This window comes from Melozone crissalis, unplaced genomic scaffold, assembly GCF_028551555.1.
Source record: "Melozone crissalis strain CALT ecotype California unplaced genomic scaffold, PUWL_Pcris_2 ptg000041l_1, whole genome shotgun sequence".
Classification (NCBI taxonomy): domain Eukaryota; kingdom Metazoa; phylum Chordata; class Aves; order Passeriformes; family Passerellidae; genus Melozone; species Melozone crissalis.
In genome coordinates this window covers 3,561,225-3,586,395 of record NW_026535819.1, presented here as the reverse complement: position 1 = coordinate 3,586,395, position 25,171 = coordinate 3,561,225, and the positions used below count along the sequence as shown (strand labels likewise).

Sequence of the window (25,171 nt, the reverse complement as noted above, 5' to 3'; positions counted from 1 at the left end):
CAAAGTGGAAGATTTTGGCCCTGGCTACACTGTCTTCCTCTCAATATTCAAAAATTGCTGAAATGCTGTGAGTGCATGAGGAACAGATCCTGGTATCCATGGGTTATAAGAGTATTTATAATATAAATAACACACTAAGTTAAAAGTTATAAATAACAAACTAAGTTATATTTATAATATAAACAACACACTGTTGTTGTCATTCACCCCAGAGAAATCCCCCCATGTTCACCTGGAGGGACAAATCTGAGCGAGGACATGGGACATGCACCCACCTGAGAGAGGCAGATGAGGTGGGATCATCTGAGCAAAGCAGAGTGAACAGACAGTGGTTAAAAAAGAAATAAAAAAATAATTAATCCCAAGTCTTGAGAAGGCATGTGTGAATGTGTTTTGTTTTGGAAGAAAAAAGAATAAATAGTAGCCTCAAGTCAGGATAATATTTATCCACATGCTTCACTTTGAAGTTGAGCCCTTGTTGACTTCACGTGGTGTGTGCACACACTAAAGTCTCCTCCAGAAGAGGCTTTTCTGAAAGCCCAGCCTTGAGCAAAGGGAAGAAAAGAAACCCTTCAAAACCAGGTACTAATGGAGAAAAATAAACCTCATCACCAGGGGAATTACCGCTGTCCCTCCCAAATCCAAAAGGGGATTTAAACAGCTTTATCTCTTCACCTTGTGCAGATCTGTGGAGCTCACAGGGCTGAATTCCGTGGCAGGAAAAGCAAACTGAGAGGAGCAGCCCAGTTAATCTCCAAGATAAATCCCCACTCTGCTGGCTGCTGCCATAAAGAGGAATTTCTCTGTCCTGCCTTTTCTTCCTGCCATCACCTGGGCAGCTCCAGGCAAGGGGACAGGCAGCAAAGCCCTGGAATAAACCACCACATCCAACAGCCCTGCAAAACCTTCTCAGTCCCACCGAGCAGGGAGTTTGTCTTGTGTCTCCAGCTTATTTCTGTTTTCTGAACAGCTCCATGCATTTCCCTTCAGAATTCCTCAAGCAGAAACCACCAGAGATGGGTGGCAGATTTCAAATCCAAATTTCAGGCTCCAAACTGCACCTTTATGCCCTTTGCACACACCAAGGGGCAGGAAATCAAACAGCCCTGCCTTCCCCCAAACACAAGCACTCCAAGGGCCAGAGCCTTCCTTTCCCCCTCAAATGTTTTTTCCCCCAAAATTCCAAGCTAATCACACATCACAGAAAATCATCACCATCAAAAACCCTCCTTCACTTCACCCTCTGCAAACAACAGGAAGGAAAATGTTTCCCTCTCCATTTTTTGCAGCTCTTATTTCTCTCCACGGGTCCTCCAACTCATTTCCTAAATCCTAAACAGGATTTTAAATTCCAGCCTGGCACCCTTAATGAACACAACTGGGTAATGTCTCTTACCTGACCTTCCTTTCAGGTGGGTCACTCATATTTATGGTCATGCTTCATTTTGCCTTAAGTGTGCCCTTGTTACCTCATTTACTCATTTATGTTTCACAGGAGAACAGGGTAAAAATGGATTTAATGGACCTAGAAATAGCAGGGAGGAAAACCACAAAAGAGACACGAGAATCTAAAGATCTGCTTGTTCTCCAGACAGCTCCCACCATCAGGAACTCCATTTTCATTGATTCTTCCCTCTTTACAAGCATTTCTGTGGCAAGGCAGAGCTGGAAAAGCATCTGGGGAGAGTGAAGTGCCTGAAGTCAAACAGATTTTGGGCCATTTTACACCCTGTTAGACCTGTTAGAAGTGTCTGCTGCAGCTCATGCTGAGAACTCATAGAATGAACAGCTCCCAGCACAGAGCTCTGCTCCCAAAAAGCATCACCTGGGCTGAATCCCATTTCAATTGCTTCCCAAATTTCCCATTTCAGCTGCTTCCCAAATTCCCCAGCACTGCCCTTTTCCTGCATTTTGAAGGTCCCTGGCACTGTGAAAACACAAATCCCAAAGCTGAGCAGCCCTGCCCTTCCCTTGCTTTTTAAACTCTCAGCAAGGTGAGAAGGGATGAGCTGGGGAAGGTTCAGGCTCTGCTGCTCCTCTGAAGGGTAACTGCCCTTCTGTGAGCCATTGAGAGGGGAGAGGAGCATTAAAACCACACATCCATGGCATCCCTGAGCTGGGAAAAGACCCCCAAGATCATCCAGCCCAAGCATTCACCCAGCCCACACTGAAATAATGAGGCAAGGGGTGTGCCAGGAGCTCCTGTAAGGGACATTGGAAACCCCTGGATGTCCCCAAAGCAGCTGGGAAGGTGGGAGAGGTGAAACTGAAACTCTGCCAGTCCCCAGTGAGGGGCACAGAGGATGAGGATGTTGTCACACAAGTGTCCCCTGCCCTGTCCCACACCCAGCAGAGTCATGGGGATGAGTTTGGGCTCTGTCAGAGCAGCAGATCCAGGAAAATCAACTGGGATCCATAAAATGCCTGTGCAGCCCCAAATCCAGGAGGATTCCTGTGGGGTTCACCCTAAAGGAGGAGATTCCAGGGCAGCCAAAGCCACTGTGCTTCCCTTGGTCCCCTTCCCCTCTTTGTCCCCTTCCCCCCTCCATCCCAGCCCTGCTGCACCTCCCAGGGCGGAGGGAGAGCCCAGGCAGAGCAATTTTTCATTTTCCAGCCCAATTCTGCTCACTGGATCCACCACAAGTGCTCTGGAATCAGGACCTGGTCCAAAGCTGCCCAGCCTCCAGCATTCTGAACAAAATCTCCTCCCTGGCATTTTCCTTGAAGTCTCAGTCCTGCAAACCTTGCAGTTACTCATTAACTGAGTTTTCAGCATCGTTTTTTCAGGTTTTTATGCCCTTGGAAATGCAGAAAAAGCCTGAAGCATTGCACAAGCGCTCCTTTCTCACTTGGAAAAATAAAAAACAAATCAAAACCTCCAGAAACAGCCTTGCAGTGGTTCTGGTTTTAAAATAAAGCACAGAATTCTCTGCAAGTCCATGCTCCAACCAAGGAGGAGAAGAGCCAGGAACCCCTTCCTTAAGGGACAGCCATGGTGAGAAGGGAAAGGACACAAAAAACACCACAAAACCCCTGTTCCCTGCAGGGCTCAGGGCTGGACACCCCCAAAACCCTCAGCCCCACAACTTTCCTGCCAATCCCTTCCCTGAGCTGCTCCTCAGAGGTCTGCACCCACAGCTGTCCCAGCCTGTCCCTGTTTAGCCCCCAAAAAAAATCCAAATCACATCTGGCAGCTCCCCAGGAGAAACAGCCCTGTGAAAACACAGCCCAGCAGGATGGCAGCAAACAAGTGTTAACCCTTTTCCCTCCCCAAATCCCTCCTTTTCCATCTCCTGCTGGATATTAGGGTCCCCAACCACAGGAACAAGCCCCACATGTCCCAGTTTGGGGCTGGGATGGGGAAGTTTGGTGCCAGGACAGGCCGGACATTTCATCAATGCACAAATGGAATTTGCCAAGAGGCGTTTTAGGAGTCAATTCTTCACACTCCAGTAATTAGAACAATATTATGGGGGGGAAAAAAAAAAGAAAAATAAAAAAGGGTGAGGGGGAGGGCAGCAGCAGAGCTCCCAGGGGGAATTGGCTGGAGGAGGAAAAGGCTGAGCAAACACCCAGAGTCAAGGCCCCAAGGCAAGAGCCCTTCACAGCATCCCTGCAGGTTGGACTTCAACCAAAAACCTTCTCCACTTCCCACTTCTCCATTTTTCTACGCAGCAGTGTTTTTAAATGAAATTTCTGATTTCCAAATCAAATAAAGGGCTGATGAGCCAGACCCAGCTCCTTCAGCCCTTCAAGGTCAGTGGGGTTTTCCTGTTTCCAGGCAAGCAAATTCAACTCAAGGTCCTGCATCAGACACTCCCAGTGAGTAATAAATCTCTGTTCTTTTATAAATTAATCTCTATTCTTTTCTGAATAAATCTATTATTTTAATGAAGAAACAGACATTGAAGCCAAATCCCACCGAGCACTCAGTCCCCAAAAATCAGATTCTCACAGAACAGCTGTCATCTGCACCTCCAAAATCAGAACACGCCAAACTGTTGCATCATCTGAATATACATAAAATAATCTCTGTTATAACAGGATGGAGCATCCCAGCTGAGAAAGGAAACAAAACCAGACAAACCCAGATGTTGGTGGATCCATCTCCAACACCTCCCTGGCCCTGGAGCATCCCCTGCAGGGAATTCCAGCATCCCAAACTGGAGTACCCAACACAGAGCCCACACAGCCAGCTTCACTGGGGCATTTCCAGGGATCAGAAAATTCATTTTTTAAAATAAAATAATAATTTTTTTAATAAAGACTCATTTTCTGTGTTTGTGAGAGGCCAGCCTGGGAGCAGGGCTGGTGTGGGGGGCTCAGGACACTGCACAACGGTTACTCATAAATGCTGAAATATCTCTATTAAAATAGGAGAAATATCTCTATTATAATATATTATAATTAAATATCTCTATTTTAACAGGATGGAGCATCTCAGCTGAAGAAGGAAACAAAACCAGACAAACTCAGATGTTGGTGGATCCATCCCTAACACATCCCTGGCATCCTCTCCAGGGAATTGCAGCACCCCAGTGCAGAGCCCACACAGCCAGCTCCACTAGGGCATTTCCAAAGCCCAGAAAATTCATTTTTTCCAAATAAAACCTCATTTTCTGTGCTTGTGAGAGGCCAGCCTGGGAGCAGGGCTGGCGTGGGGGGTTCAGGACACTGCACAATGGTTACTCAGAGCTGCTGAAACATCCCTATTATAATCTATTATAATTAAATATCTCTGTTGTAACTGCTGAAAAATCTCTATTATAATCTATAATAATTAAATATCTCTGTTGTAACAGGATGGAGCATCCCAGCTGAGAAAGGAAACGAAACCAGACAAACCCAGATGTTGGTAGATCCATCTCCAACACCTCCCTGGCCCCGGAGAGGATGCTCCAGAGAAATCCAGCATCCCAAACTGGAGTTCCCAGTGCAGAACCCACACAGCCAGCTCCACTAGGGCATTTCCAAAGCCCAGAAAACCCATTTTTTTAAAATAAAAACTCATTTTCTGTGCTTGTGAGAGGCCAGCCTGGGAGCAGGGCTGGCGTGGGGAGTTCAGGACACTGCACAATGGTTACTCAGAGCTGCTGAAATTTCTCTATTATAATCAAATATCTCTATTATAACTGCTGAAATACGTCTTTTATAACAGAAACATCTCTATTATAATCTATTATAATTAAATATCTCTATTATAACAGGATGGAATATTCCAGCTGAGAAAGGAAACAAAACCAGACAAACCCAGATGTTGGTGGATGCATCTCCAACACCTCCCTGGCCCTGGAGAGGATGCTCCAGGGAATTCCAGCATCCCAAACTGGAGTTCCCAACACAGAGCCCACACAGCCAGCTTCACTGGGGCATTTCCAGGGATCAGAAAATTCATTTTGTAAAATAAAATAAGATTTTTTTTAATAAAGAGTCATTTTCTGTGCTGGTGAGAGGCCAGCCTGGGAGCAGGGCTGGTGTGGGGGGCTCAGGACACTGCACAATGGTTACTCAGAGCTGCTGAAAGTGGCACTCAGCTCAGCTCACATCTGCAGCGAGCTGTGAGCTCAGCCCTGCTGCTGGAGCACAGAGGTCCCTTTGATAAATCTCTCTGTACAGGGACTGCTGCACTATTTCCGCATGAAAGAAATAAATTCCATTTTTTCCCCCCCAATCATCTTTGCAGCCCACTGGCTTGGAAGAGTGAGTTTCTCTCTGCTGCACTCCATCAGGCTCAGGTACAGGATCTGCCTCACACCCTGCCTCTCCAAGCTTTTATTTCTATCCTCCAGTTTTTTATCTTTATTTCTATCCTCCAGTTTTTTATCTTTATTTCTCTCCTCCAGTTTTTTTATCTTTGAGCAGAATTTGAACAGAAAATCACCCCCAAAGCCTGCAAAAAAATCCTCCCACTTTTACTCTCAGTGCACTCTGAAATGTCTCTGTAAATTCTCCATTAGTGGAACACTTTTCCTCTTTTTTTTTTCCTTTTTCTTTTCTTGAGAAAACTCCCCCAAAACTCCACTCCTGCATCCCTTCTCTGCAGAGATGTGCACATTTTAAATCAGATGCACAAAACCAAGAGAGGCTGAAGAGGGGAACTTGTGTGGGGTGACATCCACCACAGCCCTCAGGTGTGATATTTCCATGTATTAACCTGCACCAACTCATCTCTTCCCCAAGAAGATTCAGTTTCCTACAGAAGCTTCTTCCCCCTCTTTTTTTTTTTTCCTTTTTTTGGTTGTTTTTGGGGGGTTTTTTGGGTTTTTCTTTGGTTTGGTTTTTGGGGATTTTTTGTTGTTGTTAGTTTGTTTTTTGGTGGTTTTTTTGTTGTTGTTTGTTTGTTTTTTGGTTTTTTGGGGTTCTTTTTTGTTTCATATTTAAGATGCTGTGCTCTGAGCACTGGGGATTGTGGAGTGCTAGAACTTTCAGCCTGTTAGTTTCACTTTTACTAAACCACATTTAAACCCACGTGTTAATCTGTTTCTAGCAATGTTAATTATTATTTGTATCATTTGGCCTTGGCACAGCCTCATCATGAGATGCTGAGGGTTTTAATGAAGAAACAGAAAATTTTTTATTCTTGTTACTGAATAAAAAAATTCCTTTTTTTCCAAGTGATTTCAGGCAGGATGGATTTCCTCCCTTTCCCAGAGCACATGATGCTGAACAGTTGAGCTCAAGTGATGAGAGATAAATTCAGCACACAAAGCTTGGCTTTGCCTCTTGGCATCTTGCACCCACAGTGATGCTCACTGCACCAAACCTCAAAAATCCCATTACATCACCAAGGGAGGCTCAAATGAAACCACAAAATACCAGAAATTGTTGGATCACCCCAAAAAAAAAAGCCTGGTATCTCCTCTCCCCAATTTTTGGAGACAGACTTGTAGGTGATTTAACACTCTCAGGTTTTGTTTTCAAAGTAGAAGAAGATCCTTTTCTCCCTGATCTTGTCTAAAATTAACAAAAGGAGAACTCCCAAAGGAATTATAATTAACAAAAGGAAAACACCAAAAACCAAAACAACCCCCCAAAAACAAAACAAAAAAAAAAACCCACCAAAAGAAACCCAAAACCTAAACAAATTTTAAAAAAGAAAAAACCTAAAAAACCAAACAAAACAAAAACAAAACAAAAAATGACCAAAAAACAAAACAACCCGCAATAAACAAAACAAAAACAACAAAAAACCAAACAAAAAACCCCAAAACCAAAACAACACAAAAACAAAAAAAACCCAAAATCCCCAAAAAACCAAAAAACCCCAAAAAACCAAACAAAAACCCCCAAAACCCCCAAAACAAATTAAAAAAAAAAGAAAAAAACTCCAAAAACCAAAATAAGCAAAAAACCACCAAAAACAATAACAAGAAACCCAAAAAAACCCAACACCAAAAAACCAAAGCAAACAAAAAACAAAAAAAACCAAAACCAAAATAAATTTTAAAAAAAGAAAAAAAAAAAACAAAAAACCCAAACAAGACAAAATGAATAAAGACAAAATCAAAAAAACACCAAAAAACAAAGCAAAAACACCAAAAAAACCCAAACAAAAAGCGCTGAAAACCAAAACAAATTTTAAAAAAGAAAAATAAAACCAAAAAACCCAAACAAAACAAAATTAAAAAAACAAAAAAACACCAAAAAACAAAACAACCCCCCAAAAAACAACACAAAAACAACAACAAAAAAACCCAAATACAAAAAAAATAAACAAAAAAACCCAAAAAAACCACAGAAATTCCCCTAAAACCAAAATAATAAAAAAAAAAAGAAGCTCCTGGAATGGAGTTAATCATCAACTGAGGGCAGGCACAGCCCTGCACAGGCATCCAGGGCTGCCTTCCCCAGTTCTACACTTCCCTGTGAAAAATGCCAGGGAATCTATAAATGTAAATATTATATAAATATTATTTATTTATATATCTTATATATAGAAATAAATTTAAATATAAGTAATAAAATATACACACCCCTCTTTTGGAGAATTCTCCTCGTTTCCCTCCCCACTCACCCTTGGTGACAGAGGATTGCCAGCCAATGCCACAGAGCCACAGCCACCATGACATGGGCAGCTCCATCCAGGCTGCCTACTACTACTACTATTATTATTATTATATTATATTTACATTATATTTATTATATTTATATTATATCTATTATATTCATTATATTTATATTATATTTACTATATTCATTATATATAGTATTTGTTATTTATATTTGTTATTTATACTTTTTATTATTATTATTATTACTTTTTATTGGTAAAAATACCCTTTTATTTGTAAAAATGCCCTGGGGCAGGGCTGGGACACCCAGCTTGGCTGGACAGCCCTGCTCTGCTCCCAGACACTATTGCTTCACACACTCCATGGTGCAGAGAGAAAACACACTGCTTTTAATATGTTCTTGGCTGCAGGAGGTCAGAAAAAATCCCCTGAAAGTCAAAATGAGAGAAGAGGAGCAGCAGGTCACAGCTGGCACTGGGTTTACAGCTGCTGTATATCTGGAATTTCTGCAGTTTCTGCCTTGCTATATTAACTCATATAAATCCCTCCCTTTTCTCTGCCCAAACTGTGTTAAAAATAATAAATAAAATAGAAAACCAGTGGTTTTCTAACACTAAAAAAAAAGGCACCCTTAAAAACAGGGCTGGAGGCTGCTAGATGGGGTTGGGGATGCTGGAGGGAGGGGAATTCTCAGCAGAGAAACAGAAACACCAACTCTCGGTTATGAATCCCTTAAATAATTCTGACAGCACTCCCCACCCTCCTGTGTGAAAGCAAACAGAAATTGGAGTTTTCTGACTCTCTGGCAGCATTTGGGGTGGGACAGAAAGGGATTGTGGCAGCTGAGCCCCTCCAGAGCTGTCCTAAAGCATCCAATGGGTTCCAAAGGCTCTCACCTGGAAGGGGCTGGGGACAAAGTGAGGACAGCCTGGATCCCTCCAGGGCTTTCCAGGACCTCCATCAGCAGGAGGAATGGAACACTAAAAATACCCTGAATATCTGGAGCAATTTTGGAGCAATTACCCCAAATTTACCAAGGACAGCTCTTGCTTTAGCTCTGATTTCACTCCCACCCCAAGGCAGCCACTGCAGTGTGCCATGCTCAGGGCACCTCCCCAGCAGCCACATCCTCTCGCTGGCACTGCAGCCACCCAAAATAAATCTCCTTTGAGCCCTGGCCCTGCCCCACACCATCCAAAATCTCTCTGGGTTCAGCTGAGAGGAAGAATTGATCCAGAGCCTGCCCCAAACCCTGCTCCAGCTGTTCGGGAGGGAGATCTGAACAGGCGGATTCAGATCTCCCTCCTCAACCTCTGGAGCAGAACCAGAGTGGAAAACACGACTTTAATTCCTCCATCAGCAGGAGGGATGGAACGCTAAAAAATACCCTCAATACCTGGAGCAATTACCCCAAATTTACCAAGGACAGCTCTTGCTTTAGCTCTGATTTCACTCCCACCCCAAGGCAGCCACTGCAGCGTGCCAGGCTGGGGCACCTCCCCAGCAGCCACATCCTCTCCCTGGCACTGCAGCCACCCAAAACAAATCTCCTTTGAGCCCTGGCCCTGCCCCACACCATCCAAAATCTCCCTGGGTTCAGCTGAGAGGAAGAACTGATCCAGAGCCTGCTCCAGATGTGAGGTGGGTGCAGATCTCCCTCCCCAGCCTCTGGACCAGAAGCAAAATGAAAAACAACTTTAATTTCAGTACCAGCATCTCCTCCTCCTTCAGCTGCCTTGTGAATCGCTTCCCCTTTTCATTTTTAGTGTTTCCTATCTGTGGGGCAGGGCAGGGAAAACCCTTATCTTGCCAAAAAAAGGCTTTTTCAAAGAGAGCAGGAACTTCAAAATGAATTCAGGGTGATTAAATCCACGTCAGAAGGGCAGAGAGGAGCTGGAGGCTAATAAATGGCACGCTCCACAGGTTTATGAATATTTGAACTATATTTCTTTTTTAAAAAAATTGTACATTACTGCAAGTTATTTAAAATGAGTAACTCCTTTTAATGAACCTGGCTACCATCACGCTGACTAATAGAGTAATAAAGAGTTTAATCCATATTTATGTACATTTTATGTCATTACAGTTGCTGCCAATAAATTAGCAAGTCCAATAAGAGTTTGATTTTATACCATCACTGCTACTAAATGTGTAACAACACACACAGCACAAGCACCAGCTTTTTATTTTATTTCTTTTTTAAGAGCCAGGCTGTACTAACAGCAAGCCTGGAGAATCAGACCCTAGTTAGGAATAAGGCAATATTAACTCAGGTTTTACTCCTGCATCCATGGAAAAAAACACTTCTGTAGATGCCACTGGTATAGGGAGATCTGAACCACTTTAAAGGGATCAAATATTCAGAAATAATTAATATTGAAGGGGCATGGGTAGAAATACAGGCACCAGCATCTCAGGTCACTTCTGCAAACCTCTGCCATGAAACACAGGATTATTGCTTTATCATCCACACCACAGCAGGATTGCTTTAAAACTGGACATGGAGGAAAAGAGCTGCCTGCCAGCAATTCCAACTGGCCATGAGCAATTGGGATTGGCCTTTGGGCTGCCCTGGGGAGCTGTGGGACACTGCAGATCACAGGGAATTAATGGGGTGCACCCATCTGGCAGAGCCTGAGCATCCATTCCCCAACATCCCACAGAGCCAACGAGGAGTTTCCAGCTCCACTGGGATTTTGGCTGGAGAAATCCAGGTGATTCATGATCCTATTTCACCCTGCTGACAGCAAAAAGCACCTCCCCAAGCTGAAAACTCAAGGAAGAAGCAAAACCAGGAGCAAACCTGGGTTTGGGGAGCCCCCAGGCAGAGCTGGAAGGGGCTCCACTGCTCCCATGGCAGCTCCTCTTTGCAGGAGCCAAAAGGAGTGATGGAAACATGGAAACCTCTCTCAGAATAACAGCTGGGCAAGGCAGGACTGAGGGCTCTGATTTTTCAGCCTCTTTAAAGCACCAGTGGTTTTCTAACACTAAAAAACCCCAAAGATTCAAAGCCCTTTACACAGAGGTTGGCACCAAGTCCCCGCCTTTCTCCTCAGTAATTACACTCCAGCAATCCCAAAAACTGCTGCTAATTGCTGTCCCAGTGGCTTTTTTGGTTTGGAGGAGAGGAATAACTCTCTCCCAGTGGCATCCAGAAAGGAAACACCCAACCTCATTCCACCAAAATCCATCTGCAATTAAACTCTGTGTAACTATGACCCACCAGAAATGCCTCCTACACGGTGTAAGTGTCTTGTAACCAAAAAAACACCATTGATCTGAGCAGTGAATAGCTCCAGGAAGGATTTTTTGTGTGTGAAGTCTGTGTTTGGCCAGTGGGGAGGTGGATTAGAGGCTCCTTTTGCTGTGACTCAAAACGGAAAGGGAGCTCTGGTCAGCAGCAGATTTTTCCCTGTTTATTTGCTTTGCCACTGTTGAACACAGATCTGAGGGTAATGTGGGAATGAAAGGTGCTGGAGACAATGGGAATGTTTTGACAGGCTTCCAGAGGGATTTAGGGTGGTGCAGAGCTGGACAGCTGATACCTCCACCAAGCTGATAAAAAAGAAAAAATGAGGTTTTTGTATAGAGAGTCTGTGCTTCCCACATTTTCTATGGTTGGTTGAGGATGAGAACGACGTGAAAACAAGCACGATGCAGGCAATAAAGCACATTTGGATCTCTTGGAAGTTTATGACACATTTCTTTCCCAAGTCTCCTAAAAAACCAGATTGCCCTGAGCAAAGAGGGAGTGGCAAATCACCTCCCCAAGTCACAAAGCTGAATGCACCCCCAAAAAATGACCGGGGGAGGGAAGAGCAGAACAAGGAAAAGCAAACTGTGCTCATCAGCTGATGTGCTCCAGCAGTGTTTAACACCAGGCATCAGAGGCAATTTGAAACTGCACAAAGCAAGAGACAATGTGACGATAAAGCAGCATTTTAATTAGCAGCAGTTCCTTCCCCAGCCCAAAAGGTTCCTTCTGTGCATTCATATTCCCAGAACAACAACTGCCTTCTTGTGTTCCATAAATCAAAAAAAACCTCATAAAACAAGGCACTGCAATTGCACATTCCACATAATGGTCCAGAAATAAATTAGGCAATAAATATCAAATAATATATCCCCACCAGCAGTGAAAATCTACTCCTTGGATAATCAGAAGGGAAGATGCCTTCCAGCAGCTTATGTCTGGCAGCTCGAAACAGGTAAAACAATACAGAGCTTTAATAAATCTTTTATCACCTTTTCTGCTGAAGAATATAGCAATTGTCCTGGGTAATGGCTTCCCTGAGCCCTGCATCCATCAGCCCTGATGCAGTTGGTGTCAAAGGCAGGGGATCAGAGCAAGAGCCACTTGTCAAAACCAAGGCAGAGTTTTCCTTCTTTGATATTTGGTGCCAACCATCACTTAGAGCCAACACATTTCTGAGAAGCTCAGGGCACTCATTTCACCCTGCCATGAAACCCCACAGACACTCAGTGGCCACGAGATAAAAATCAGTGGTGATTTCAGCAAAGTTTGTTTTGCTCTGCATCCCTGGCAGCAGATGGGGAAGGACTGAGTGAGGTGTGGACCCCAGGCAAGGTTTGGTTCTTCTCAAAAACACATGGGGTCACTGTTATGGATATATTTTATGAAAAATCTTTTTGCTATGATTTTCCTCCTAAGAAGCTGAGAAGCCTCAAAAATGAAATGTAAACAATGATTATCTGCTGCTGTAGAATGCAACAGGTGCATCTTTGATTGGTGTCATGTGGTTGTTTTTAATTAATGGACAATCACAGTCCAGCTGTCTCAGACTCTCTGGTCAGTCACAAGATTTTATTCTCATTCCTTTTAAGCCTTCTAATGAAATCCTTCTTCTATTCTTTAGTATAGTTTTAATATATCATTTTCTTTTAATATAATATATATCATAAAATAATAAATCAGCCTTCTGAAACATGAAGTAAAGATTCTCATCTCTTCCCATGTCAGAGTTACCTGCAAATTCCACATTTGGTGACCCTGAGTGAAAAACATTACCACAGGTCCTTTAGAGAAGACATTGCCACATCCTTTAGAGACTGATCCCAGAGAGTTTTTCATCTAAAGCAGAAAACTTGATGGCTTGGTCACCCTTCACTGAGGACACAGCAGAATCAACCTGTTTTAGGTTTTTAACCCCTAAATTTAGGGTTTTAAGTCCTAAATACACTGAGGACACAGCAGAATCCTAAATACACCACAAGCACAGGGGAACTGGTGCGCAATTCTCAGAGGCTGCTCAGAAAACCACAAAATCTTTGTATTTTCACCCCAAATCTGGAGCACAAACCCAGGGAGCCCCAGTGGCAGAGCCATCCCTCCCCAGGAGCTCAGCATTAACTCTTACCTTCCCGAAATCCCGCACATCAAAGAGGTCAAAGGGATCAAAGAGGTCACTGTTCCTTAACCCAAACTTGTCGTGGCACACCTTCAGGAAGGTCCTGATGTTCTTCAAACACAGAAACTGGGGGAGAAAACGGAGGAAAAGAGGGGGAAATGAGTGAGACAGGCACAAATTACAGCTGAGATTTCCTGAGTTAAATGCAAGACAAGTGAGCATTGGGGAAGATGAAACAGGAAAGCCTTATAAATATGATTGCCTGGCAAAAGATTTTGAGAATATGGAAACTAGAAGTGAGATTGAAATGAAAGCAAGCTTTGAGATAGTTACTGAACAACTGGAAAACAATGGTGTGGCTGGCTGAAGGTAGATGAAACAACATCCTCTGCTTGCAGACAGGCCCAAGGGTCACAGCAGACCCTACAGCTTGGCAGAAGGGGCCCAAAGAGGAGTTTTTAGGGTTTAAAATGTAGCACAGTATGGGAATATAATGATTCTTATAAGCTGTATGTAAATGCTATAGGATTTATATATTGTACTAGATTTCTTAGTGAGAATCAGAATATTCAGTACAGAAGATTTATTGTAGTGTAACGGGAACTTCACTCTCTCTTTCCCTCTTCTGGTTTTTGAACCATTGTTTTTAGCTTTTTAGGATACTATTGACAGGAGTCAAAGATGCTCTTCTAGCCTAGCTGGTGACATTGAAATGTGTAAAGGGCTGCAGGTACCTTTAATTCTTCTCATTCTCACTCTCTCTCTCATCCTTTTTACCACACTCTTGCCTTCTCTCTCTTTACCTCTCTCTTTTTTTTGGGCCTGCTCTGAGCTGCGGCTGGAAGCTCCCGGCAGGGCCCTGCATCCAGGCCCTTTGCAATAACCCACAGGTTCCAAGACCAGAAGAAGATTTATTGTATTGTAACAGGAACCTTGCTCTCTCATCCTATTCACCATTCTCTTTACCTTTCCTCTTTGGGCCTGCTCTGAGCTGTGCCTGGCAGCTCCAGGCAGGGCCCTGCACCCAGGCCCTTTGCAGTAAACCACAATTTCCAAGCCCTGGCTGCAGAGATCTCTCATCTCTGTCCATCCCAACCATCCTACCCCGTCACTTGTACAAGCAGGGAGTGAGAAGCTCGCCCTGCAAGGCCAGCAGGAGTTTATTTGGATTATCCCCAGTTGTTTCTGAGGATGTCAGACTCTGGTGCCCTGCGAGGGCTCCTGTGTTCTCAGCTGCGCTCCAGGAACACAAGGCCCCTTTGAAAAACAACAACTTTATCCCAAGGTAACGCTGCAGAACTCAAGAATTCAAGCCAGGATGTTTCCCTTTCAAGGTCAAAAGCAAATGTAAATTACAGCTGATGTTGCACAGAAGCCCAGGGTTGAACATTTAACCATTTCCAGCACAATACCATTTGGCTCCCTACAGAAGGGACACATGTTACAGCAACAGGACAAGGGGAATGGCTCTAAACTGGCAGAGGGCAGGGTTAGATGGGATTTTGGGAAAGAATTCTTCCCTGTGAGGGTGGAGAGAAGCTGTGGCTGCTCCATCTCTGGAAGTGTCTCTGGAAGGTTGGACAGGGCTTGGAACAACCTGGGAGAGAGGAAGGTGTCCCTACCCAGTCTGGATGATCTACAATATCCCTTCCAAACCTTTGGTTATCCAGCAAGGTTGACTGGCAGAGCAACATCAAGTTTCTCTTTTAAAAACTCCCGTCTTTACAGCAAACAAAATTTTTGTTTATCAAAAATTATCAGGGGTTCTGAAGCCTGAGGACTCCAAATGGTCTTGCTCCTGGCAACACGGGGGCTTAAGAAGAGAAAAATAAAAATCTGCTTCATTTTTGCAGCTGCATCACCTACATCCTTCATCTGCTGAGTCAGTCAATTAACTTCCCTTCTTTTTACATACCTTCAATTTATTGCTATATCTTCAGGCAACCCTTCACTTTTCCAGCAAACTCCTCACAGATACCTAACGAACACGTTAGAATCCTGAGGAAATCCATCCATCAAGGGGGTGAATCACCCCCGTGTGATCAACAGGCAGAGGAGGCAAGCTGCCTTTGGGTGGATTCCTCCTGCTTTTGTCACATGGCACAATCCTAGAGCTGCCACCAAACACACACCGCCTGCAAACTTCACCCAGGGTTCAAAGCAAAAGAAAAATAGCTTAATTTTCTTTTAATTAAAAGAATCAAAGCACAGTCTTTGGGGCCATGGTATCTCCACAGACGTGGTTCGTTAGTGCTGCTTTGGGGATTAGACATGAGGGTTTTCCAGCCTGGATTAGCAAAACCACCTCATTAACAGCAGGCTGCTGCACCTACACAAAGCAAGAAATAACCTTTTACCCCTCTGCCCCTCCAGCAGAGCTCCCCCAGCACGGGGGGCACAGGACAGTCCCATCACATCAGAGCCTTCTCATCAGACAAGCACGTGCCAGAGGCAGGAATTGAAAACAAACCTGGTTTTCTGGGGCATTCCTCTATCTCACATAAAGACTGCAGTAAATATAAGTGTCTAGACTGGGAGGTTTTTGGTTGTTTTTTTCTCTCTTTTTTTTTTTTTTTTTTTTTTTGGAATTGCTTTACAGGCTCTCTTGCTGACACTGGTTATTTCACAACTTTATCTTTGCAAGAATTTGCACCCCAGGCTGCGTGTGCTCGCTGCACTGCCAGTCCCATTGATTCCAAAGTTCCAGCGTGTGCTTATTTTAAATCCTTTTAAGCCTCCAATTTTGAAAGTTAATGGCACAGGGTGCAGCCACAATTACACACAGCAAGATGCAAACCTCCTCTGCAGAACCGCCCCGCCCTTCTGCAGCATTCCCTCCCGCCCCTGCTCATCCATCCCAGGCTGGGCAGCACCAAACCACAATCACAGAATGGTTTGGGATGGTCAGGATTATCCATTTCCATCCCCCTGCCATGGACAGGGACCTTCCACCATCCCAGTTTGCTCCAAGCCTGGCCTTGGGCAGTGCCAGGGATGGGGCAGCCACAGCTGCTCTGAGAACCTGTGCCAGTGAAGGAAACAAAGGCCAAAAGTGATGTGCCACATCCAATTCAGACATGGAAACCCCCTCACCACAGCTGGTAAAGAAATAAAAAGAGGAGGAGGCACCTACTAAGGTGGCAGCTCCAGGTGACATCAGCAAAGAGCCACCACACCACCAGCCAGGCCCTGGACAAACATGGAGGGAAAAGCCCATCATCTATTCAAGGAGCTGCTGGAAAAGGCCTGCTGTAAACCACCAGAAACACAATTAACCAGTTAATTAAGGAGCTGGCAGCAAGGCCACCACACTGCCCACAGGAACAGCCACCACTGGGGATGACAGCTGCAGGGGTGGGTTTCACCCTCACTCCTGGAGCACCAGAAGTCCAGGTGGGGACACCCAGCACAATTCACTCCTGGCCCTTCTCCTGTGGCCAATCTGCAAAGTGCCATCTTGTGCTTTTGATTTTCCTGGCGTTTTGAGGTCGCTGCTGATGGAAGATGATGAATTCTTGGCTCAGGACTGTTACTCAAGAGCCACAGGTTAAAATTAGCTCCCATTTAACAGGGGCTGTGCTGAGGCCATTTTATTCACCAGTCAATCACACCTTTGGACAAGCAAACATTTCACAGGAGAGAAAAGAAATCAATGTTTTCCATGGGGCTCATTCAGCACCTGTCAGGCCCAAAATCAGTGCTGTCATTTATCTGCTTTGAGTGAGGCGGGAGCTGAGCAGGGCCCTGGGAGCAAGGGAGCACCAACATCACAAATTCCCAATCCTGGCACCCTCCTGTACATCCAAAACAGCCTTGGGAGCCACCAGCCATGGCTCCAGGGAATTCCATGAATTCCATGGCCACCAACATTTCCAGGCTCTGCGACAGCCCCAGGACAAATCCATGGCTGGGGAGAACACCCGGGGCACTGCAAAGCCCATCAGAGAGGGAAGAGGGACTGGAACATGGACGGGATTGTGAAAAACAGAGCAAGAAACTCATCTAGTGAAACAAAACACCCTGAAGGCAGATAATGGATGAGAAAAACGTGGTCAGCTCTGCCCCAGGCCTTGCAGGGTTGTAAGAAGCAGCACTAGAGAGAGGCAGCAGAGGCCCCATCACCTGCACTCAGCCAGTTTCACAAGAGCTCTGCTTATTTTTAACCACTCTGCAGAGTCATAAAGTGAATAAACTGCTCTGAACTCCCCCTGGGAGCCCCTGGCCACCCTCCTGCACATTGGGGTGGCCAACAGCCCCAAGGCCTGGGACACACTGGCAGCTACTCAGCAGCTTCTGGGATGCTCTGTTTAATAGAAAATTTTCATTATTTTCTCTCCTTTACTAGATTCAGTGAGTTTAGAGACTCCTCCGATGATCACAGGGCATACAAAGGGTTGTGCTGCTGAGTTTTTGTGCCACTCAAACTCAGAAATGCACTGGAGGTGCCTTCAGGGGAGGTCAAAAAAGGGGTAATTTGGTATTTGAGTAACTCCACTTTGCACTGGGATCTCAGCAGGGATGTGCCCACCCACCCCAGATGTTTCTGCAATTGGAAACTCCAGCCCTGGGGGTGGGAGAGGACTCTTGGGGAGGGTGTGGGTGACTCTTCCTCACAGGCCACACTTCAGGCCCCTCCCTGCACTCCCCAAATGACTGGGCACCCGTGGCACCTGCACTGACAAGACAGGAATCATTTCCAATGCAAATTCACCAGAGAAAAGAAAACTATTCAGGGTGGGCTGGAAACACATCCCAGACCTAAAGGCCACACATGCACCCACCAAAACTGCTTTGTTAATGGAGAAACACAACCATTTTTGTTAAAAAAGATCTCCAAGATCAAGTCCAACCATCAACTCAGCACTGCCAAGCCCTCCAGTAAGGGGCTTGGATTCCCCCCCAAATCTCCCATGGCTTTGTTCCTGCTGGCTTTGTTCCTCCCCAGCTTCGCCCCATTGTCTCTGGTGCAGAGGCAGCACAAACCCTCTGCAGAGAATTCCCCAACGCATTTGGATTCAAGTCAGAGCTCATCAATTACTCCAGATGGACAGATTAAATTTCAGGTTGTTGGACAGCAGATTTATCTATTGAGAAGTGGAGAATGAAATTATTTCTCAAACAGTTTAGCACTATTATTTTCCCCCTCCCTTTGCCTTTCAAAGCCATTCCCATTGCTGAGCGCTCCAGGACTGGGCAAATTCCACTTAGGGAGGCTGATTAATGAGCCTGAAACACTGATGAGGGCTGACCTCTCCACAGCTTCTCCTTCTCACATCCCCTCGCAAGCACCATTCATCCCTAGGAAAGCACCTGAGGGAAAGCAACCATGGATTTTAGCAACCACCCATAGCAGGGCACTGGGGGAAAGCAAGAAAAGGGAGGAAAATCAGCCAGAGCTCAGGGGGGATGAAAAATTCCTGCACAAACTCACCAGGAGCTTCCACCTTGCCCAAGAGAAGCACAGAAGGGTCCAGCAGCAGGGCAGGAGAGGCTGCCAAACCCTGCTCTGGTCCTGCTCATCCTCAAACCTTCACTCAAAGGGACAAAGACCCCCCCCAGTCACCCCACAGGAATTTCCCATCATGGGCTCTCAAAGGGAAGAAGTCTCTCAATTAACAATATAAAACCCATTAAATGGAAACCAGAATATACATGGAATTGTGAAAAAAATAATTAAAAACTACGAAATAAAAGTAAAACATTTAAAAACAGAGAATATGGAGTAACCTGTTAAATACCCAGAGGCAGAGGACACTCAGAGGGTGCTGCTGTCACCCTGCCAAGCCCAGGGCTCCAAGAGCTCATCCTGTTTTATCCAAGGAAGTCTTCCTGACTCCTGAACTCCCCATGAAGATGCCAAGTTCATTTCCCCCATTACACATGGGGAAAAAAACTGGAAAAGCAGAAAGAAGGCTCTAAACCCCCCATCCATCAGGCAGCTGAGATGGATAACTCAGGATAATGACTCAGGACAGGGCTCTGGTGACACAGGGATGTCCCAGGCAAGCCCAGATGTTCCCACATTCCCAGGGGAACGCCAGGCTCTGTCTGTCTGTCCATCCATGGTCACCCCACAGCACTCGGGCTCTAAATGAGAGGAAGGAAGCTGCAACTTCCCGAAGAGAAAACGCTGGAGCTGCCACTGCTGACAGTGCTTCCCTCCTTTGTGGAGCCCTCCCGGGCCTGCAGGGGCTGGGAAAGGCAGGATAATGAAGGTTTTAAGGCTTTAATTGCAGTGCCTGGCAGGGTTTCACCCACAGTGCTCACAAGGGCTGAAATCGCCCCAAAAACCCCAAATCCAGCGGGTCCAACAGGTTCAGCACTGGTGCAACCCCCCCGGGCACAGAAATGAGGTTTGTGTCACCCAAACCCTTCCCACTGGGGCTCTGGCAAACCCCAATCAAATCCCTGAGCTGCTGATTGTTCTCTAGAAATGATCTTTTAGGATATCTCTAAGAGATTTGAATAGCCAATCCCAGGAATAACAAAGAGTTCCTGGCAAAAGCAGGTGGGCAAAATGCATCTTTTAGGATATCTCTAAGAGACCTGAAGAGCCAAACCCAGCAATAACAGAAGTTTCTGGCAAAAGCAGATGGGCAAAATGGATCTTTTGGGATATTTCTAAGAGACCTGAAGAGCCAATCCCAGGAATTACAAGAGTTTCGGGCAAAACCAGGTGGGCACAGCCCCTCTCTCTGACAGCCCTGGTGCCCAGCAGCTCCTGGGGGATGAATAGCAAGGCAGGGAGAGAGGCTTTGCACCCCTGAGTGTGGGCAGGCCACCAAGGATCATCCAGAGGAGAAATCCAGGAACTTCCAGGGTTCATCATTTGCCCCAGCACATCCATCCAAGGTGGTTCTTTTGGGCTTTCTCCCAGAATCCAGGGATTTCAGAGTGCTGCAGGCCAGATCTGGGTGTCTGCACTGCAGACTGAGAAATCCAGGCTGGGCTTTCCTGAGCAGTGAAATCTGGGGCTGCAGAAAGAAATAAAATCTGAGGCTGCAGAAAGCCTGGGAGCAGCAGGGCTCAGAGGCATTGCTCAACCTGCCCACATTTGGCATCCTGAATGAAGAATTCCCTTCCACACTCCTCAAACCCAGCCTCTTTCTCTTATAGCTGGAGGAAACACAGCTCTATTGGGAAAATCAATTAAAAAAGGGGGAAAAAAAGAAAAAAAAATAATAAAAAAAAGAGGTGTCTTAGCTCATGGTATTGCTGTGATTCCCAACCTCACCCAGGATCACACTTCACACACACAACCAAACAGATAAGAGATGGGACATGTGAAAAACAAACCCTGCTGGGAGCTGATGGAGAAATGAGATAACTCCATGCGTGGGAAGGCTCCTGCAGAGAAAACTCCAAACATCTGGGCCAACCCAAAGCTCTGGGAGAGGACTTGACCTGAACCATGACAATGAAATTACAGCAGAGCACTTGAGGAAAGGCAGGAATTGCGTAAGCCCAGCTGGGGTTGCACTGCAGGGCTGCTCTTCCAGGGAGCTTTCCAGGCAGGAATTGCCCTCCTGCTCCTCAGGCTGGCCCAGGGAATGGGACCCTGATGGACTCTGCACAGGGCAGGGATGAGAAAAGCTCTGGTGCAGCTCCCAGATGAGTCCAGAGCAAATGGAGCCTTGTCAGGTCAAGCTCTGGGTGCAGCCTGCAAGCCTGGGCTCATCCAAGGCATTCCCACAACTCATTTTTGTCTCTCTAAAACCAAAATGCCCTGAAAAAATGGTGAGGAGCCAAGCTCTGAAAGTTTTGTGAGCCACAGGGTGGGATTGGAGGATGTTTGCAGCAGGGGATTGCAGTGTCATTCATGCAAAATTGTCAAAACAGACAATTAAATAATAATCAAACATGCAAGCTGAATTAAAAATCTTTATATATCAGTTATGGAGGAATAGATTTTAAATATTCATTGATATCTGGACATGTTCAAGGCCAGATTGGACAGGGCTTGGAGCAAGCTGGTCTAGAGGGAAGTGTCCTTGCCCATGGCTCCAATGAGCTTTATGGTCACTTCCATAAAATCTGTGATTTTATAATCCCCAAACACCCCTGAGCTAAGATTAGCCAAAGGAACATCCTCATTTCAGGGGCCTCACGGCAGACTCTGCTTTCTTCAAGCACCTCAAGAAATCTGATTTTAGAAATTCTGCCATCAGACCAACAGCATGCAATCCTCCAACATGCAAAAGACTTTTCTGGGAAGAGCTTGTATGGCTGCCATGGCATTATTCATCCATGGTGGGGAAAATTCAATTTTTCTGCACACAGTCACGCTGTGGGGTGACTCCTTCCCAATTAGCCTCACTTCACTCCCACAAAGCCTCCAAAATTACAGCCAAATGTGGTGTTTTCCTCAGTGCAAGAAGTGCCAGGGTACCTGCCAGGAGGCAGAACAAACAAACTCCTGCCACATTCATCCCACAGAGCCCAAGCAGAGCATCACCCACAGGGAAATCACCCCTGCAAAGCAAACCCTCAGCCAAGGAAAACAGTCATAACTCACAGCTTTTACCTTTGAAATGGGTGATGGAGGAAATAAAGGCCTGGGAAAACTGCAAGCATCTGTTGTGGTGCCACTGTCATATTTCCTGAAAAATCCCTTTGCCAGGATTTCTTCTCCTGGGAAGCTGAGAAGCCTCACAATATTTATCTCCTTGCTTCTCCTGTGTTTTGCTGCCCTGGAATGTGGTGGGAGATTGTTTATCCAACAGGTGGTTGGATCATTCAAGGTTTGATTGGTTTCATGTTAATTGTTTTTACTTAATGACCAATCACCATCAGCTGTGTCAGGACTCAAAGGAGTCAGGAGTTTTCATTATCATTCTCTGTAACCTTCTGTATTCTTTCTCTATTCTTTAGTATAGTTTTCGTATAGCATAATAGAATATAATACAATATCATATTTAATTGATTTAATATCAGAACTCCCCTGGCAGCAGGAGAAGCCCCCCATGAGTCTCTACCAGCTCCAGAAAGCCTCAGAGCACATCCCAAAAACCCAAATACACCAACCCCAAACCCATCCCCGTGGCGAGGAAAGGAAAACCCACCCACAAGGACAAACACCCATTTTTCTTTCCACCTAAAGCCCTCGTGCTGCCCTGGGCAATTTGCATTCAGGGTTTCAGTTCCTCTCCTTGCAGCACTGCAAGGGAATTAATTAACTGAAGAGTAACTGTGAGTATCACAGGAAATCTGAAGGTTAACCATCATCTCTAATGTAGGCACCAGATAAAAATCAGAATGAACTTTGATCAAGGGGAGGATGAAGAGGCCACTGGCATTACTGTGATGTTGGCTGGTTGAGTTTCTTTTTTATTAAGATTTTAAGATTAGAGGCTGTATTTTATCTGTAAGATTTCAATTAAGCATTTTCAGCCCTTGTGGAGGAAAGGGAGAGGTTTAATTCCTTACTAGAGAGTATCAAGCATCATTGCAATCAGTGACATCAGTGAAAAACAGGTGAAAAGCACAAGAGCCATCACTCCTCCATCCTGGCACTATTTTTGGAAGGAAATCCAGATTCTGGGGAGGATGCTCAGAGCCCCAGCAGGGGCAGGGCTGTCCTAAACCTGCCCAATTATCCCAGCTCACACCATAGCAACAAAACAGGCAACAAAAAGGAAATCACTTCCATTTCGAGTTATTTTTTTGCAAGGGTGGAACTGAATGAGACTCCAGCCAGAGCTGAGTCTGGTTCTGGGAAGTTTCCTAAAGCATCAAGAGATTTTTTACCACCATGAATTAAAGATCTTTCTGCAGTGAGCAGTGCTTAAATTTTGGCCGCAGACTCCAAACCTCCCTGGGTTTGGGCACAACCCTGTCCCTGACCTCTCCTGAATTAAAGCAAGGGCAGCTTCATTTCTGCCCAATTTATTTCAATCTCTCCTTGAGGATGTGACTATTTTACCTTATCTGGAAGATTTTTTTTTTCCCCTCCCTTGCCAAGCTCCAGAGGTAAAATTTACTGCCCCAGCAATGCAGAACAGTTCCTGCTCCCCATGATGAAAACAGGCTACAGAAAATTAATCTGCTGGCTACTTAATTTGTAAAGCTGCTTAAAAAGGTCAGGTCCCCAGCTCATAAAAACCACCCCTGAGAACAGATCCCAGCGATTACGGGAAACAAGGCTCTGGATATTTCTATAAATTAATGCTTGGGGAGGATAACAAGATAACAGGACCCTCTAATTTAACACCCACATCCCATTCCTGGCAGCTCCACACACTCATTTATTACAGTAACACATCAGGGGTGCACCCAAAGCTGGCACCTGGGGCTAGAAGGGGTTGGAAATCCTCCCAAAATGCTTTGACTGAACAGTTTCCAGCCCTGGATTCACATTTCTGTAAGGCAAGTTCTCCTTTCTGAGCCAGGCTAACAGGGGTTAAACACACACAAGCAGAGAAATATTTTTATATTTTTTTATCTTTTTTTTTCTCTGCTAAAAATAAGGAATAACATTATTCTGTGTTTTGTGAGGGGGGCTATATTTTTTTCAAACTAGGCTTTGGTAAATTATTTAATGGGAAGTTGCATGTTGGGGGTTAATCACAAATACTTGTGTAATTCTGCACTGATTTAGTCTCTTAAGCAGGAAAACTCCACTGGAAAATCTCCCTGTGAGACAATGGGAATATCCAGGTTGGATATCTGGGAATTCCTGAATGGAATTGGGTCCTGTCAAACCCAATTCCCCAGGACATCATTTCCTCTGGAACAACCTGCTCCAGTGCAAGGTGTCCCTGCCCTGGGGCACTGCATGAGCATCCAGGTCCCTTCCAACCCAAACCAGGCTGGGATTCCATGGATTTAATGAGGAATTTCCCAGCCAGACAGGAGCAGCTCCACCAGACAGTGCACAAGCAGAGCTGCCTGTTAATTGGAGTATCTCAAATAAACTCTGGGAGCAGGGTAATTGCATTTGCAGAGTGTTAGGGAAGGCTGGGCTGCTTTTTGCTGTGCCAGGCTAATTAATTTGGTACAATTTGAGGATGCAGATAAGGCCCCAGGGACGTGTTGGGCTGGACCATTAATGCTGAGCTTCAGCCAGAGGGGTGAAGAGGGGAACTGGCAGCAGCATCTGATTCCTCCTCAGCAGCTCCACTGCATCTCCTTCCAAAGCCACCCACTCTGCTGGACTGGGCTGGGAACTGTCTGCACAGGAAAGGACATTTGGAGCTTAATGGGACAGGATCAATAAGTCTAAACAGGCAGCAGCCCTAAAAAAGCTCACTGACCCACGAATTAAAGTGACTTTATTGACACAGTTAAGACACTATCAACACCCAAAGGCACACTCTTCATTTCCCCTTTTTTTTTTTTTTTTCTTATTTTTTTGTTTCTGGCAGCATCCCTGCTTTAATTTCCTAAGTACCACCCAACTGAAGTTAATTTTTAGTACAACTGCATGTATGACTTCCTTCTGCTTTAAATTATCCCTTCTCTTAGCAACTGCCTCCACCAACACACACACACACAGAGTGGAACTCAGGGAGGGATTTTTTAAGCCCAGAATTAAGGTGTGAGAACAAGCACCAAGGTTTTTGTCAGACTCATGTACGCTCAGCTCTGAGCAGGAGCTATTAAAAAGCCTGGTTTAGGAGCCAGCAAAATGCATTTAAAAAACCATCCAGCAAACATTAAGGCAGGTCTGGCTCCTGTGGAAATGGCTGTGGCACACATTAGGCTGAGCTGTTAGGAATAAATTGTTCCTCTGCATAATGCAATGGAGACCATGCAAAGAGGGGAAAACGAAGGCTCCACAGTATTTTACAG

At 45.2% G+C, this 25,171-nt stretch overlaps 1 protein-coding gene across 7 annotated transcripts in view; it reads right to left on the bottom strand.

The window, feature by feature from the left end:
• The window catches only part of VAV2 (vav guanine nucleotide exchange factor 2), a 121,818-nt gene that overhangs the window by 79,464 nt on the left and 17,183 nt on the right, over positions 1-25,171 (bottom strand). For all 7 annotated transcript variants that reach the window (XM_054284205.1, XM_054284209.1, XM_054284206.1 and 4 more), the window contains exon 2: positions 13,391-13,507. In XM_054284205.1, coding sequence (XP_054140180.1) covers positions 13,391-13,507 — 117 coding nt within the window. The remainder of the gene's footprint in view (positions 1-13,390; positions 13,508-25,171) is intronic.